The 17522-nt window shown below is 40.8% G+C and overlaps 1 protein-coding gene across 1 annotated transcript; it reads left to right on the forward strand.

Annotated features, from left to right (window-relative positions):
- Positions 1-704: 704 nt before the first annotated feature.
- On the forward strand, positions 705-16968 carry LOC143768471 (beta-microseminoprotein-like). Its single transcript, XM_077257152.1, has 4 exons — positions 705-733; positions 5968-6061; positions 8509-8614; positions 16758-16968. The coding sequence occupies exons 1-4, from the start codon at positions 731-733 to the stop codon at positions 16885-16887; spliced, it is 333 nt and encodes a 110-aa protein (XP_077113267.1). The 5' UTR covers positions 705-730; the 3' UTR covers positions 16888-16968.
- The last annotated feature ends 554 nt before the right edge of the window (positions 16969-17522 follow it).

The following is a 17522-nucleotide window of genomic DNA, read 5'->3' on the forward strand; positions in this document are numbered from 1 at the left end:
CTTACTTTGAAGTTTATGGTAAGTGAGTCACTTGCGACTTGTAACAGTAAATCCAATACATTTATAAACATTTGTGACTATGTTGCAGTCACAAGATGCCCCAAGTCACATTGAGATACCATAGAAGATCATTAGATGCGATTTTGCAATGCAACAATGCGATTTTAGTGTTGCGCGATATATGTCGTCATGCAGCCATAGCTTTATTGTCTCCCCCCAGGTTTTACCAATACTGTCCATTCTTGATAACTAAGCAGTTTTATAAACATGACTTACTACTTAAAAATAACTTCTTAAAAGAAATAGACTTGTGTTACTGCTCATGTAGAAACTTTCCTTGAACTGTATCCTGCAGGATGTGCAACTCAAATATTAATCTCATCACTCCATAGCAAGATTATCTGGTGACTGATAACAGAAGCATAACATTTGTATTCCTAATCCTGCCCGCCATTTGCTGCCATTCTAGCCATCATTTTATGTTGCTAATTGTACATTTTTCTTTTTAAAGGATTAGAATAATTAAAGTAAGAATTTATATTGTGCATTAGTTAAACGAAGCAAACATATGGCCATATTTACTATCATTACTATCATTTTTCCTTAGGTTTTTTTTTTCAGAAACAGCTGAAAATAAAAATTTCCCAGGAGTCCTATTATGTAAAACCCACAGTATAAATTATGTGGTTATGAGAAGAGCACAGTTCCGGACCCAACATTACTGCCTAAGATGGTAGGTTTCTTCTTCATCAGCAGTAGATAATCATTAATAGAATGTAATATATCGCTATGGATGTGCTTCACAATTTATGCAAGTTAAAATTTCCAATGCATCTCTCTGTAATTCCTGATAAATTGCATTTCCTTGTATTGTAATTTTTTCTGCAATTGTACTGAATATTGTTCCACAATCTTCTGTACATTTCTTTGGGCCATTGTACTATATTTTTCACAATCAAAAGAGCCATCATTCTTTTAATAAAGTAGCTTATTTTTTGCAGGATGGAGATTTATTTTAATAGCCCCATTTGAATTACATTGAAATGGTTTATTAAACTCTTATTACCTTTTTGGGGAGAATTGGGATAGATTCTGCCAAAGCATAAATACCATTTTACCTTTTACCAAATATATATGTAGTTATTTTTCATGTTTTACTACTCTTTCAAATTTCATCTAAAAAATTTGGTTTTTTTTATATGTGTCGTCTTATTCCAAGAGCCATGCGTTTTATTTTTTAATTTATGCAACGGTATTTGTTAGGACAATTTTGTAGCATATATAAACTATTGATCAAATTAAATTATTTTAGGGTATGTACACACATCAGGATTTCTTGCAGAAAATTCCTGAAGAAAAACGAACATTTTCTGCAAGAAATCCGCATGCGTTTTTTTTTTCCGCGTTTTTGATGCATTTGTGCGTTTTTTTCACTTTTTTTCTGGAGCTTCCCAATGCATTAGATAGCGTGAAAAACGAGAAAAATCCGCAAAATGAATGAACATGATGGGTTTTTTACCGCGATGCTTTTTTTCGCGGAAAAAGCGCATCATGTGCACAAAAATTGCAGAATGCATTATAATTGATGGGATGCATATGTATGCGGTTTTTATGCGTTTTTATTGCGTTTTTATAGCGAAAAACGCGAAAAAAACACATCGTATGCATACAGCCTTAGGGTAGATTAGAAAAATAAAACAATTAGCCATTTTCTTTTCTTGTCACCCAAAGTTTTGGGCAGAGTTAGGTTGACCTCCCTCTGTCTGACCACCTAGAAGCCATGGTTACTATGCATCCCAGCATCCAAGTGGTTAAACAGCTAAGATTGAAATAATCTTGTATATCACAGTTGAAACCAGCAAATGTCATGAATACAGCTCTTCTGTCATGCACAGAAAAAGACACCCATTTGCAGGAAGGGTTTAAAGTGAATCTCGCAGATCGGATAATGCTATTAACCTGCAAATATAGGTCTAATCTTCTAGTTAATTGCATTATGAATGTGCCCGACTGCAGTACTGAAAGTGCGGCACCCAGGAAAAAATTAACTTTTTTCTCTGAGGAGCTACTGGCTTTCAGTCATGCAGGCGTACCTGGAGCAATTACAGTCACCACTCATAGCACTTGAGCGTTGGCTGTCACCAGTACATAATGCCCAGCTCATGGTTCTGGAGACAGGCACCCATAAGTTAGGCAGGCTCTCATCACTACAGAAATGCCATACATGTGGGTGCTAAATGTGGTTTAGACACACTGGGGCTCAGCAGGGAGGAGAGCATTTGGATTTGGGAGTGGAGAATTTGCAGAATTTCTTATGGAGGACGATGAGCCATTTAGCTTTTCCAGAACCTTTGTAGTACCAGTAACGAGGAAGCCCCCTATATTCCCATTAACAGATGACATACCTGAGTGGAGACTTGCTTTTCTTGTGGATAGAGATCTTTTATTGGGAACATTTTACATAAGGTTTAGGATCACATTTATCCGGCACTCTACGCTAACCACTTACTTTGGGGTTTCCATCTAAATCTGCAAGTAACGTGACTGATGAAACTCCCGAGGGATCCATTCACTATAATGAGTCGGCAGAGTTACTCTGGACTCCATCTGGCCTCTGTTCAGTGGTGTCCTTTTCAGAAATGCAAAAAACTGACTGAAGGCAATTTTATGCAGTCCTAAAAAAAACGGACACTGCCAGATCACAGGTCAGACTGCCTCCACAGTGCCTCAATCTGCCTCAGTATAGAGAATCTTCCTCCGGGGGTTCTGTCTGAATCACATATTTCAGAGATTTACATGGAAACCCCTGTGTAAGCGCTCAGTGTAGAGCACAAGATAAATGTGCGCTGAGCCTTACTGCAACCTTTGGGAGGCAGAATGAAAAAATCAACAGCAGGTGAAGAATTGGTTTTATTTATTTTTTATGCCGTTCATTGTGCGATATAAGTGATTAAGTGACTTTATTCTTCAGGTTGGTGCGATTACAGCAATATCAGATTTAGATGGGGTTTTTATGTTTGGCTTCTGTCACACACTAAAAGATGCTTTTTATTGTGAAAACTAGTTTTTGCATCTCCATATTTTGAGAGCTATAATATTTTTATATTTCGACCGACAGTCATGTGAAGGCTTGTTTTTTGCGGGACGAGCTAACATTTTTTTTGTTACCATTTTAGGGCACATGACATTTTTTGATCTTGAACTTGTGGTAAAATTGGTAAGGCAGCTTTATTCTTTGGGTCAGTACGATTACAGCCATACCTCATTTATATCGTTTTTCATGTCTTGGCACTTTTACTCAATAAATAATATTTTATAGAAAAAATAATTATTTTGCATCGCTTTATTCTGAGAGCTATAACTTTTTTATTCTTCTTCTAATGGAGCTGTATCGTGGCTTGATTTTTGTGGGACAAGATGAAGTTTTCAGCGGTACCATTTTTAATTACATCCATACTTTCGATCGCATTTTATTGCACTTTTCGTTCGGCGGTATGATGATAAAGCATTGTTTTTTGCCTTGTTTTATATTTATTTTCTATGGTGTTCACTGAAGGGGTTAACTAATAGGACAGTATTATAGAGTGGGTCATTACAGATGCGGCGATACCAAATATGTGTACTTTTATTGTTTTTGTTTTTTAATATACATAAATAAATGTTTTTATTGGAAAAAGATTTATTTTTTCTTTATTTAGAGATATTTAAAAAAAATATTTTTACACATTGTACTATTTTTTTTTTAAACTTTTTTACATTGTCCAAGTATGGGACATCACTATATAATGTCATATCGCTGATCTAACACTTTGCACTGCAGAGTATCAGATCACGATCTGACAGGCAGGTAAGGAGGCATGTCGGCACCTGTTCTTTCTGGCGCTCACAAGCCACCTTCACTGCAGGACCCGGAAGGACCCTGCAGCCATATTGATGTCAGTGGTCTCCATGGAGACCATCAGGACATCGCGATGCGATTGCGATGTCCTGATAGAAGCGCGCAGGGAGCCCCTTCCCTGTGCGATGCTTCTCTATGCCGCTGTCCCTACTGACAGCAGCATCAGAGTGGTTAAATGCCTGCGATCAGTGCTAGCACCGATTGTGGGCATTGCTGTGGGGTGTCAGCTGTCACATACAGCTGACACTCACACCCGATCGCCACGGCACTCAGCGTGAGGCCGCGCGATTGGAGTGCCATACATATACTTCTCTTTGCGGGAACCCACCTCCCGCAGAGCAGTATATGTACAGCGCATGTCAGGAAGGGGTTAAAAATAATATAAATTCAGTATCACCATAGTGGTATTGACCAGAAGAGTCAAGTTATCAATGATTTCCTATTTTTCTGGTAAAGTGAATGGTTTTCTTCAAATAGTCCCTCATACACCTTTGTTGATGGGGAAGGAGTTATGGCTCTTGGAAGAAGGAAAAATCCTAAACCCAAAAGCAAAATTGTCCCAGTAAGAAAGGGGTTCAAATATTCTTAAGCAGTGCCACCACATAGCGTTAATCTGTTATATATTAAATAAGATAATTTTAAAAAGTAATAGTGAGCCAATAGTGTGATTGGGAGCTCAAAATTCCCTGAAGAAACATAGAATGAATTCATCCTTATTTATTAGCCACCTTTCTTTTTTTTGTCTTCTGATATTCACTGAAATTTTTGAGTCAATTTTTTAAAAATGGTGCATGTGGTTCATGAATTTTGTGCAAAATTAATAATGATCTTTATTTTTGTCCTATAATTTTTTTGCACATGTTTAGAGTAAAAAGTCTCATATTCTGCTAAAATGTTGAAATATTTGAAAGAAAAAGAAGCCCAAGGGTACGTAAAATAACTCCAAGATGTGACTGGAGTACATTTGGCGAAAAAAAATTGAGACTTTTTAATAACTCAAAATTAATTAATTAGGTAAAAGATCTGGAAAACAAAAAACGTGCCCATATGAACATAAAAAACTTAGAAGTGAACACTTATAAAACAGTCTTCAACAAAGGGGCTAACCAAAAAAAGCATTTGAAACATATAAAAAAGGGTAAAAGCACCAAAAAAACAGACCAAAAAAGGCACAAATGCAGTAAGTGATCGGGCCCATAGATTCTACAGATTACAGCCACAACTAAAGGGAGATATGGAGCACATGTACAGTCACAAGTACTGTATTTTGCCGATTATAAGATGCATCGGATTATAAGACGCACCCCAAATTTTGAGGAGAAAAAAGGAAAAAAACTTTTTTTAATAAAATGGTGGTGCTTCTTATAATCCGTGCGTCTCATTGCTTACCGGGGGTGGTGGCTGTGGTAAAGCGGGGTCCCATGGTTGCTGATGGAGGAGGCAAGAGTGGAACGTTGCTGCAGACCCCAGGCTTGGATGAGGGGGTGTTCCAATGTGCGCTGCTGTGGGTGTTCAGTGGTGCGGGGGCTCTACCAACATTTTGTGAAAGCCCAGAGCTCCCGCACTTACATGGTTTGCTATGCGGTGGGCTCCGGTAAAATGGCTGCCAGGAGAGGCGATCTCGGCACCAAGATCTCGGGAAATGAGATCTCAGGGCGTCTTATAATCCGAAAAATAAGGTAGCATATACTGTACATATATTGTTCATCAGTGAGATTATTGCCCACAGTAGGAAAATACTAGCATGCACCAGACAGGGAGCACACAGGTCATGCTCAATTTCAATTTCAATTTAAATTGGCATGCAGTTTCTGACCTTGAAGAGTGCCATATGAAATGTTTTCTAAAAGGATAGGCACGATGGAGGCAAGGGAAATGGAGATTGGAATAGCAGAGGGACAGTAATGGGAGGAAAGTGTTATTTATTATAGTTATTATTCACTATAATAAATATGGAATTGTCTTCTGAAGTAATCTGGGGTAAAGATCACAACACTGTCAGTGGACAGATATCTGATCCTACATTGAAAAACAGTAACAAGTGTATACCATTTCTATGTATCTTTCAGAAGTGTCTTGTGGTTCTTCTACTCTATGCTGGAGTCTTCATCACTCTGAGTGATGCGAGTTGCAGTTTTGCACTACCTGAAGCAGGTATTGAAGGTGAGATGCTCAAGGTTAAGTAAATATTTCACCAACAGTCCATAATGTGATTTTTGGTAATGCACAAACATCTAAATTGGTTTGTCTACAATATGTTTATAGACATTTTTCCAATATTCATGAATTTTCAAGAATAGATCATTAAGACAGCTCTAGTATAAAATGAAAAAAACCAACTATCTAACAAAAAGACATTTTATAACTTGTATGTCTGTTACCATATAAATATATGATATAAAACATCGGACAGCACATATTGTATGGTGTCCATATATCGCACCTGTATTATGCCTGAAAACAGAGAATCAGGTAGCTAAGACAGTTTACTGTATGTTATGTGGGAGGATGTTAAACGCCTGAATATGAACCTTGTTACGACCTGTATTACTATCACTGTACTGTATAGTGGGAGATAGATAGATAGATAGATAGATAGATAGATAGATAGATAGATAGATAGATAGATAGATAGATAGAATGAAAAAAAAGGTATCACTCCAAAATCCACAAAGAATTACTGTGCTTTATTGACACCAAGTCATAATGGCGACATTTCACTCTCACTAGCCTTTTTTGAAGCAATGATAGTGTACACAGAGCAATCATTTACGACAATAACATGTGACACTGATCAATAATCCAATACGACAATAAAGCATATTTACAATGCAAGATATCATATACATAAAGTGATGGTATGTGATACTGGGACATATTCATAATCTATGCAAGAAAGTGCCTAATATCTAACATTTATATACATTATAGAGAGTTTAGTATAAGTGTAGGAATTAATGATCAGGTACAAGTAAGCAAAAAACAATACAAAGTTATAGCTTACCTTTCCATTGATCCAACCAATCATAGAGAGAAATAGCCAAAGTCAGGGCATACAGATCTCTGCTGTGCATGTCACATCTACCATTCCGCTCTCCGCTGGGCACCTACTATGCAATTAAATTGGTGCGCGCCTTAGTAGAAATGGGGGCCTGTATACAGTAAAGGAGACCATGTGTGTGTACTGGCCACTTGGGAAATAGTATGATATAATAAGCATGGACACAGATACCATCCAACATCCTGAAGAGAAGTACAGTATATTTAGCTGCAAAGTTGTGCTTACTATATATTAATGTGCATGGATTTAGACTGGCATGTCATAAAAAAATCCTGAACATGTAGTGTGTAGGCGTCCCAGTGCCTTTGTCCATGCAAATAATAATAGATTTTAAAAATGGTGTAAGTTCAATTGCCAGTATACTTTTTTCATTTATTAAGAATTACTTCTTTTTCACTGAACAACGCACAATGATGGTGTGCTGAATACTTGTGGGCATAGGAAAATATGGATGCAAGGTGACCCTAATTTTTATACTGGAGCTCTATCAGCCATGACTGTATACAATCTATGCGTGAATTAGGAGACTAGAAAAATACAAGACCTGTGGCCATAGAAATTCAAAGCTCCCTTCCAATATCCACTCCAGCATCACTCCAGTGCTGAAAAACAAAGAAAGCTGATGTGATGCATTAAAGAAGTCTTATACAAAAAATGTAATTTCACAATCCCCTAATTATGTATATAAATTAATAAATATATTAAAACACTTACCAATCGTCGTCTTTCCTGGTCTCCTTTGCTGCTCCAGTGTAAGGAGATGGACAAGTGAGAAGATTCCCACTGTTAATGCCTAGTCAACTGTGCAAGAGAGATCTGCCATTTGCTGATCAAAGATAATAGGAAAAGAGGAAGCAGGAAGTGAAGAGTGAAGCGCATGTTCCCTGAGGGAAGAAATTGGAGGAGACATCAGGTCAGGTGATAGCTGTGGTGCAGGTAAAAATGATAAAAGACCCAGGAGGGCAGGAGTCAGCTCCTGGACCTGTGGCAGGATGGACGAGCAGTGCAGCAGTGTTGGCTTTCAGCCATCATTGCGAGTGAGGAACCGAGTCACCAGACCTGAATGGAGAGCCAAGTGACCCGAACCGGAGACGAGAGACCAGAACTGGGAGATAGGTAGGAGAGGATCAGGTCACCAGCTGCGAAAGGGTCCATGACAAATTTACAGCAATTGTTTTACAGGTTGCTTGACTTGAGCACATTTTTCATATTAGCCGTATTTATTGGTCAATAATGAGAAATATGAAAAAATATATATATTTTCTTAGCAATGGGAACTGAGGCATTACAAAATATTTAACTTTCTATTATTATTATTATTATTATTATTATTATTATTATTATATGGGAAAAAATGTGTAACACTTTATCATTAAGCAAGAGTGTTGCATGCACCCCTCACCAATATTTCATATGGGTCTTACTGTATGCATAATGCAAAACAATACTCTTTTATAAAACTCATTGCTTCTTTTTTCTTCTATAATGCCAAAAGTGATTTATTTTTTCTCATGCCATTTTTACAGTCTTATTATGCTTCATATTCTAGGTTGTGTTCATGATGGCAAATTATATGAAAGTGGTGCGAACTGGAGGGATGACGATTGTTCAGACTGTTTTTGTAGTAAAACTGGAGAGAAGAGGTGTTGTACAAAGTAAGTTGTTTATACATAATGTTAGAAATAAGTAACAACTATTTAAGCAGCTCTCTGAAAACGTTTTTTTGCCTTTATAGTGTAGTATAGGCTAAATGGTGGGCAACTAGGAGTTATGAGACACACCTGTACACAGGACCTTACACAGTGGAATATTTATTTAACTTACATATATAGCGCCATCATATTCCACAGCGCTTTACAGATATAATCATCACTGTCTCCATTGGGGCTTACAATAAAAATTCCCTTTTACAATTTATTCTGGAGTGTGGGAGGGTAAACTCCTTGCAGATGTTGTCCTTGGTGGGAGATCTGAACCCAGGACCCCAGCACTGCATAGCTACAGTGCTAACCACTGAGCCACCATGCTGCCCTACCTATTGTTATAACTACGGTTTTGCATTATTCATGTCTGTAAATCTTTGTGGAATTAATGGCACTATATAATTGAGTAAAATAAAGAAATAAAATAAATAAATTATTCAACAATAGAGATGAGTGAATCTGTTTACGGTAAATTCACCACAAATCTAACAAAAATTGGAATTCTGCAGAAATAGAATTTCTTGCAAATGACCTAGTGATCTGTGCCTCCTGTCTCACGAAAAAAAAGTAAAAACGCCAGAATTACGTTTATTTTGGTCGCCGCGTCATTGCATTAAAATGCAATAACGGGCGATCAAAAGATCGTATCTGCACCAAAATGATATCATTAAAAATATCAGCTCGGCACGCAAAAAATAAGCCCTCACCCGACCCGAGATCTCGAAAAATGGAAACGCTACGGGTCTCATAAAATGGCGCAATCTTTTTTTTTTTTAACAAAGTTTGGAATTTTTTTTTCACCACTTAGATAAAAAAGAACCTACACATGTTTGGTTTCTATGAACTCGTAATGACCTGGAAAATCATAATGGCAGCGCACTTTTAGCATTTAGTGAACGTAATAAAAAAGCCAAACAAAAAACAAGTGTGGGATTGCCCTTTTTCTGCAATTTCACCACACTTGGAATTTTTTTCATGTTTTCTGGTACACGACATGGTAAAACCAATATCGACAGAAAAATAAAAAAAAGTTATGGCTCTGGGAAGAAGAGGAGCAAAAAACGAAAACGCAAAACCGAAAAAAAAGCTCCGGGGGTTAAAGAAGTACGCCCATCAAAGTTTTATCCCCTTAATATGTTGCAGTCATCATATTATTTAGCACAGAGTACTTACAATTGATCATTTTGTCCTTGTATCCAGCTAATTCTGCTCTTTTTCATTAGGTCTATGACATCACATGATTAAAAACTAGCGAATCCTTCTAAGCTTTATGTAGCAGCAGAAGGTCAATTTTCCCTGCACAAGTCATGAGTCACTGCAAAAGTCTATGGCAGGGGAGAGAAACAACGCAGCTGGGTCAGGTGTTAAAGAGGGGAATGAATTATGCATGGAAAAGAGACTTCCTGCTTCTACATACAGCAGAGAAAAGAGAATTATTAGCTGGTTAGAAATGAAAAATGAGCAGTTGTAAGTAGTGTTGAGCGATACCGTCCGATACTTGAAAGTATCGGCCGATACCGGCAAAGTATCGGATCTCGCGGATACCGATACCCGATACCAATACAAGTCAATGGGACTCATGTATCGGACGGTATCCCTGATGGTTCCCAGGGTCTGAAGGAGAGGAAACTCTCCTTCAGGCCCTGGGATCCATATGAATGTGTAAAATAAAGAATTAAAATAAAAAATATTGATATACTCACCTGTTGTGAAGTTGGATTTTGGGCTCCCCCGGTGGCCACTGGTGGAATTGAACTGGTGTGCATCATCCCCTCTGTTCACCTGTTTCCATCAGGATGTGGGAGTCGCTATTTAACCTTGCTCCTCTGTCACTTCCATGCCGGTCAACATTGTAATCAGAAGCCTTTCTGTGCATGTTCCTGCTGCTAGACAACTCCCAGCTAAGTTCGACTTTAGTCCTCGTTTGTTTTTGCATTTTGTTCCAGTTCACAGCTGTAGTTTCGTTTCTGTGTCTGGAAAGCTCTTGTGATCTGAAATTGCCACTCTGATGTTATGAGTTAATACTAGAGTCTTAAAGTAATTTCAGGATGGTATTTTGATAGGGTTTTCAGCTGACCATGAAAGTGCCCTTTCTGTCTTCCTGCTATCTAGTAAGCGGACCTCAATTTTGCTAAACCTATTTTCATACTACGTTTGTCATTTCATCTAAAATCACCGCCAATATATGTGGGGGCCTCTGTCTGCCTATCGGGGAAATTTCTCTAGAGGTGAGCCAGGACTATATTTTCCTCTACCAGGATTAGTTAGTCCTCCGGCCGGCGCTGGGCATCTAGGGATAAAAAACGTAGGCAACGCTACCCGGCTACTGTTAGTTGTGCGGCAGGTTTAGTTCATGGTCAGTTTAGTTTCCATCCTTCCAAGAGCTAGTACTTATGTTTGCTGGGCTATGTTCTCTTGCCATTGAGAACCATAACAGTTTGACCGGCCCAAAAGGGTTAAATTAATTGACAGAGAAAGGAGAGAAAAGAGAAGTCTGCTGAAGATTTTTTTTTTTTTTTTTCTCTCAGTTCTGAGTGTGCTTGTAATTGAATCTCTTGCAAGTCTGCCTATATTGCAGCCTTTCTCTCTCTCTCTCTCCTTCTAATCCTGGAATGGCTCTGTGTTCACCTGTTTAAAATGGATATTCAGAGTTTAGCTGCAGGTTTGAATAATCTCACCACGAAAGTTCAAAATTTACAAGATTTTGTTGTTCATGTTCCTATATCTGAACCTAGAATTCCTTTGCCTGAATTTTTCTCGGGGAATAGATCTTGCTTTCAAAATTTCAAAAATAATTGCAAGTTGTTTTTGTCCCTGAAATCTCGCTCTGCTGGAGATCCTGCTCAGCAGGTCAGGATTGTGATTTCCTTGCTCCGGGGCGACCCTCAGGATTGGGCTTTTGCATTGGCTCCAGGGGATCCTGCGTTGCTCAATGTGGATGCGTTTTTTCTGGCCTTGGGGTTGCTTTATGAGGAACCTCAGTTAGAGCTTCAGGCGGAAAAGGCCTTGATGTCCCTATCTCAGGGGCAAGACGAAGCTGAAATATACTGCCAGAAATTCCGTAAATGGGCTGTGCTTACTCAGTGGAATGAGTGCGCCCTGGCGGCGAATTTCAGAGAGGGTCTCTCTGATGCCATTAAGGATGTTATGGTGGGGTTCCCTGTGCCTGCGGGTCTGAATGAGTCCATGACAATGGCTATCCAGATCGATAGGCGTCTGCGGGAGCGCAAACCTGTGCACCATTTGGCGGTGTCTACTGAGAAGACGCCAGAGAATATGCAATGTGATAGAATTCTGTCCAGAAGTGAACGGCAGAATTTAAGACGAAAAAATGGGTTGTGCTTCTATTGCGGTGATTCAACTCATGTTATATCAGCATGCTCTAAGCGTACTAAGAAGCTTGATAAGTCTGTTTCAATTGGCACTTTACAGTCTAAGTTTATTCTATCTGTGACCCTGATTTGTTCTTTATCATCTATTACCGCGGATGCCTATGTCGACTCTGGCGCCGCTTTGAGTCTTATGGATTGGTCCTTTGCCAAACGTTGTGGGTATGATTTGGAGCCTCTTGAAACTCCTATACCCCTGAAGGGGATTGACTCCACCCCATTGGCTAGTAATAAACCACAATACTGGACACAAGTAACTATGCGGATTAATCCGAATCATCAGGAGATTATTCGCTTTCTTGTGCTGTATAACCTACATGATGTGTTGGTGCTTGGATTGCCATGGCTGCAATCTCATAACCCAGTCCTTGACTGGAAAGCTATGTCTGTGTTAAGCTGGGGATGTAAGGGGACGCATGGGGACGTACCTGTGGTTTCCATTTCATCATCTATTCCCTCTGAGATTCCTGAATTCTTGACTGAATATCGTGACGTTTTTGAAGAACCTAAGCTTGGTTCATTACCTCCGCACCGGGAGTGCGATTGTGCCATAGATTTGATTCCGGGTAGTAAATACCCTAAGGGTCGTTTATTTAATCTGTCTGTGCCTGAACATGCTGCTATGCGAGAATATATAAAGGAGTCCTTGGAAAAGGGACATATTCGTCCTTCGTCGTCTCCCTTAGGAGCCGGTTTTTTCTTTGTGGCTAAGAAAGATGGCTCTTTAAGACCGTGTATTGATTATCGGCTTTTGAATAAAATCACGGTTAAATATCAATATCCGTTGCCACTGCTGACTGATTTGTTTGCTCGCATAAAGGGGGCCAAGTGGTTCTCTAAGATAGATCTCCGTGGGGCGTATAATTTGGTGCGAATTAAACAGGGGGATGAGTGGAAGACCGCATTTAATACGCCCGAGGGCCACTTTGAGTATTTGGTGATGCCTTTTGGTCTTTCAAATGCCCCTTCAGTCTTTCAGTCCTTTATGCATGACATTTTCCGTGATTATTTGGATAAATTTATGATTGTGTATCTGGATGATATTTTGATTTTTTCGGATGACTGGGACTCTCATGTCCAGCAGGTCAGGAGGGTTTTTCAGGTTTTGCGGTCTAATTCCTTGTGTGTGAAGGGTTCTAAGTGCGTTTTTGGGGTACAAAAGATTTCCTTTTTGGGATATATTTTTTCCCCCTCTTCCATCGAGATGGATCCTGTCAAGGTTCAGGCTATTTGTGATTGGACGCAACCCTCTTCTCTTAAGAGTCTTCAGAAATTTTTGGTCTTTGCTAACTTTTATCGTCGATTTATTGCTGGTTTTTCTGATGTTGTTAAACCATTGACTGATTTGACTAAGAAGGGTGCTGATGTTGCTGATTGGTCCCCTGCTGCTGTGGAGGCCTTTCGGGAGCTTAAGCGCCGCTTTTCTTCCGCCCCTGTGTTGCGTCAGCCTGATGTTGCTCTTCCTTTTCAGGTTGAGGTCGACGCTTCTGAAATCGGAGCTGGGGCAGTTTTGTCGCAGAGAAGTTCCGATTGTTCCGTGATGAGACCTTGTGCCTTTTTCTCGCGTAAATTTTCGCCCGCCGAGCGGAATTATGATGTTGGGAATCGGGAGCTTTTGGCCATGAAGTGGGCTTTTGAGGAGTGGCGTCATTGGCTTGAGGGGGCTAGACATCAGGTGGTGGTATTGACTGACCACAAAAATCTAATTTATCTTGAGTCCGCCAGACGCCTGAATCCTAGACAGGCGCGCTGGTCGTTGTTTTTCTCTCGGTTTAATTTTGTGGTGTCCTACCTGCCGGGTTCTAAGAATGTTAAGGCGGATGCCCTTTCTAGGAGTTTTGAGCCTGACTCCCCTGGTAACTCTGAACCTACAGGTATCCTTAAGGATGGAGTGATATTGTCTGCCGTTTCTCCAGACCTGCGGCGGGCCTTGCAGGAGTTTCAGGCGGATAGACCTGATCGTTGCCCACCTGGTAGACTGTTTGTTCCTGATGATTGGACCAGTAAAGTCATTTCTGAGGTTCATTCTTCTGCGTTGACAGGTCATCCTGGAATCTTTGGTACCAGGGATTTGGTGGCAAGGTCCTTCTGGTGGCCTTCCCTGTCTCGAGATGTGCGAGGCTTTGTGCAGTCTTGTGACGTTTGTGCTCGGGCCAAGCCTTGTTGTTCTCGGGCTAGTGGATTGTTGTTGCCCTTGCCTATCCCGAAGAGGCCCTGGACGCACATCTCTATGGATTTTATTTCGGATCTTCCTGTTTCTCAGAAGATGTCTGTCATCTGGGTGGTGTGTGACCGTTTCTCTAAGATGGTCCATTTGGTTCCCCTGCCTAAGTTGCCTTCTTCTTCCGAGTTGGTTCCTCTGTTTTTTCAAAATGTGGTCCGTTTGCATGGTATTCCGGAGAATATCGTTTCTGACAGAGGAACCCAATTCGTGTCTAGATTTTGGCGAGCATTCTGTGCTAGGATGGGCATAGATTTGTCTTTCTCGTCTGCTTTCCATCCTCAGACTAATGGCCAGACCGAGCGGACGAATCAGACCTTGGAGACATATTTGAGGTGTTTTGTGTCTGCGGATCAGGATGATTGGGTTGCTTTTTTGCCTTTAGCGGAGTTTGCCCTCAATAATCGGGCCAGCTCTGCCACCTTGGTGTCTCCTTTTTTCTGTAATTCGAGGTTTCATCCTCGATTTTCTTCTGGTCAGGTGGAATCTTCGGATTGTCCTGGAGTGGATGCTGTGGTGGAGAGGTTGCATCAGATTTGGGGGCAGGTAGTGGACAATTTGAAGTTGTCCCAGGAGAAGACTCAGCTTTTTGCCAACCGCCGGCGTCGGGTTGGTCCTCGGCTTTGTGTTGGGGACTTGGTGTGGTTGTCTTCTCGTTTTGTCCCTATGAGGGTTTCTTCTCCTAAGTTTAAGCCTCGGTTCATCGGCCCGTACAAGATATTGGAGATTCTTAACCCTGTGTCCTTCCGTTTGGACCTCCCTGCATCTTTTTCTATTCATAATGTTTTTCATCGGTCATTGTTGCGCAGGTATGAGGTACCGGTTGTGCCTTCCGTTGAGCCTCCTGCTCCGGTGTTGGTTGAGGGCGAGTTGGAGTACGTTGTGGAAAAAATCTTGGACTCCCGTGTTTCCAGACGGAAACTCCAGTATCTGGTCAAATGGAAGGGATACGGTCAGGAGGATAATTCTTGGGTGACTGCCTCTGATGTTCATGCCTCCGATCTGGTCCGTGCCTTTCATAGGGCTCATCCTGATCGCCCTGGTGGTTCTGGTGAGGGTTCGGTGCCCCCTCCTTGAGGGGGGGGTACTGTTGTGAAGTTGGATTTTGGGCTCCCCCGGTGGCCACTGGTGGAATTGAACTGGTGTGCATCATCCCCTCTGTTCACCTGTTTCCATCAGGATGTGGGAGTCGCTATTTAACCTTGCTCCTCTGTCACTTCCATGCCGGTCAACATTGTAATCAGAAGCCTTTCTGTGCATGTTCCTGCTGCTAGACAACTCCCAGCTAAGTTCGACTTTAGTCCTCGTTTGTTTTTGCATTTTGTTCCAGTTCACAGCTGTAGTTTCGTTTCTGTGTCTGGAAAGCTCTTGTGATCTGAAATTGCCACTCTGATGTTATGAGTTAATACTAGAGTCTTAAAGTAATTTCAGGATGGTATTTTGATAGGGTTTTCAGCTGACCATGAAAGTGCCCTTTCTGTCTTCCTGCTATCTAGTAAGCGGACCTCAATTTTGCTAAACCTATTTTCATACTACGTTTGTCATTTCATCTAAAATCACCGCCAATATATGTGGGGGCCTCTGTCTGCCTATCGGGGAAATTTCTCTAGAGGTGAGCCAGGACTATATTTTCCTCTGCCAGGATTAGTTAGTCCTCCGGCCGGCGCTGGGCGTCTAGGGATAAAAAACGTAGGCAACGCTACCCGGCTACTGTTAGTTGTGCGGCAGGTTTAGTTCATGGTCAGTTTAGTTTCCATCCTTCCAAGAGCTAGTACTTATGTTTGCTGGGCTATGTTCTCTTGCCATTGAGAACCATAACACTCACCTCTCCGACGCAGCCTGGACCTTACCGCTGTGAACCGGCAGCCTTCTTTGCTTAAAATGAGCGCGTTCAGTACCTTCCATGACGTCACGGCTTCTGATTGGTCGCGTGCCGCTCATGTGACCGCTACGCGACCAATCAGAAGCCGTGACGTCATGGAAGGTGCTGAACGCGCTCATTTTAAGCAAAGCTGGCTGCCGGTTACTACCAGGGCGCGTCAGAGGGTGAGTATATCCCTATTTTTTATTTTAACTCTTTATTATTTACATGGATATGGATCCCAGGGCCTGAAGGAGAGTTTCCTCTCCTTCAGACCCTGGGAACCATACACTGGGAACTTCCGATTCCGATTCCCGATACCACAAAAGTATCGGATCTCGGTATCGGAATTCCGATACCGCAAGTATCGGCCGATACCCGATACTTGCGGTATCGGAATGCTCAACACTAGTTGTAAGTACACAGCGCTATGTAATATAATGACTGTAATATATTAAGTGGATAACAACTTTGATGGGACTGCTTCTTTAAAACACACAAAACGAAGGAAAAAATAGACAAAAATTTGGCTCCTGTACACATCTAATATATCTCTGCCAAAAAAGATATATTGAAGTCATAATGTGAGTTTTCAAACTAATATATTTCTTTATATTTCCATAGTTTTTACAAGCCCACTAAGTATGACCACGAGAGATGTACTTTAAAATTTAATAAGGAAACCTGTAATTATGAGGTAATTTCCAAAGAAGATCCTGAGAAGCAATGCATGGCTTTTGAATCAGTGGGCTGAATATCTGGCTTACAAGATGACCAAGATGAAGACATGTTTAATACATGAATAGGCATCAGTCTACAATGTGTTTAAAGCATCTCTCTGCCAAACGAATAAAAGAATACATTCTCAGCTCTCAGTCTACATAGAGTACTCTACTTGTTATTTTCTGCAGCTTGTTATGTTCTTATGTAATAACTAGATGGTGGCCCGATTCTAACGCATCGGGTATTCTAGAATATGTATGTAGTTTATTTATGAAGTTTTCAGAATAATGCAATTTATACAAAGGATTTGGCCGGTCGCGACCAATTAGCGAAGCGTGGTTCAAATTCCGCGCCAATTCACGGGCGGACTGCGACTGTCGCTGATTGTTCGCAGCCGGGCGTGACCAATCAGTGAAGCCAGCGCCGGCTCCTGGTTTTTGAGGGCCCCGGGTTAAAGAGTCTCAGTGGGCCCCCCTCTTTAACACATACTACGATTCATGATGCACAGATACAGCAGAGAAATATAGCACAGCCCACGTAGCATATAACACAGCCCACATAGTATATAACACAGCCCATGTAGTATATAACACAGCCATGTAGTATATAACACGTAGTATATTGCCCAGCCACGTAGTATATAGCAGACATGTAGTATATTGCCCA

The sequence above is a fragment of the Ranitomeya variabilis genome, chromosome 4, assembly GCF_051348905.1.
Source record: "Ranitomeya variabilis isolate aRanVar5 chromosome 4, aRanVar5.hap1, whole genome shotgun sequence".
Classification (NCBI taxonomy): domain Eukaryota; kingdom Metazoa; phylum Chordata; class Amphibia; order Anura; family Dendrobatidae; genus Ranitomeya; species Ranitomeya variabilis.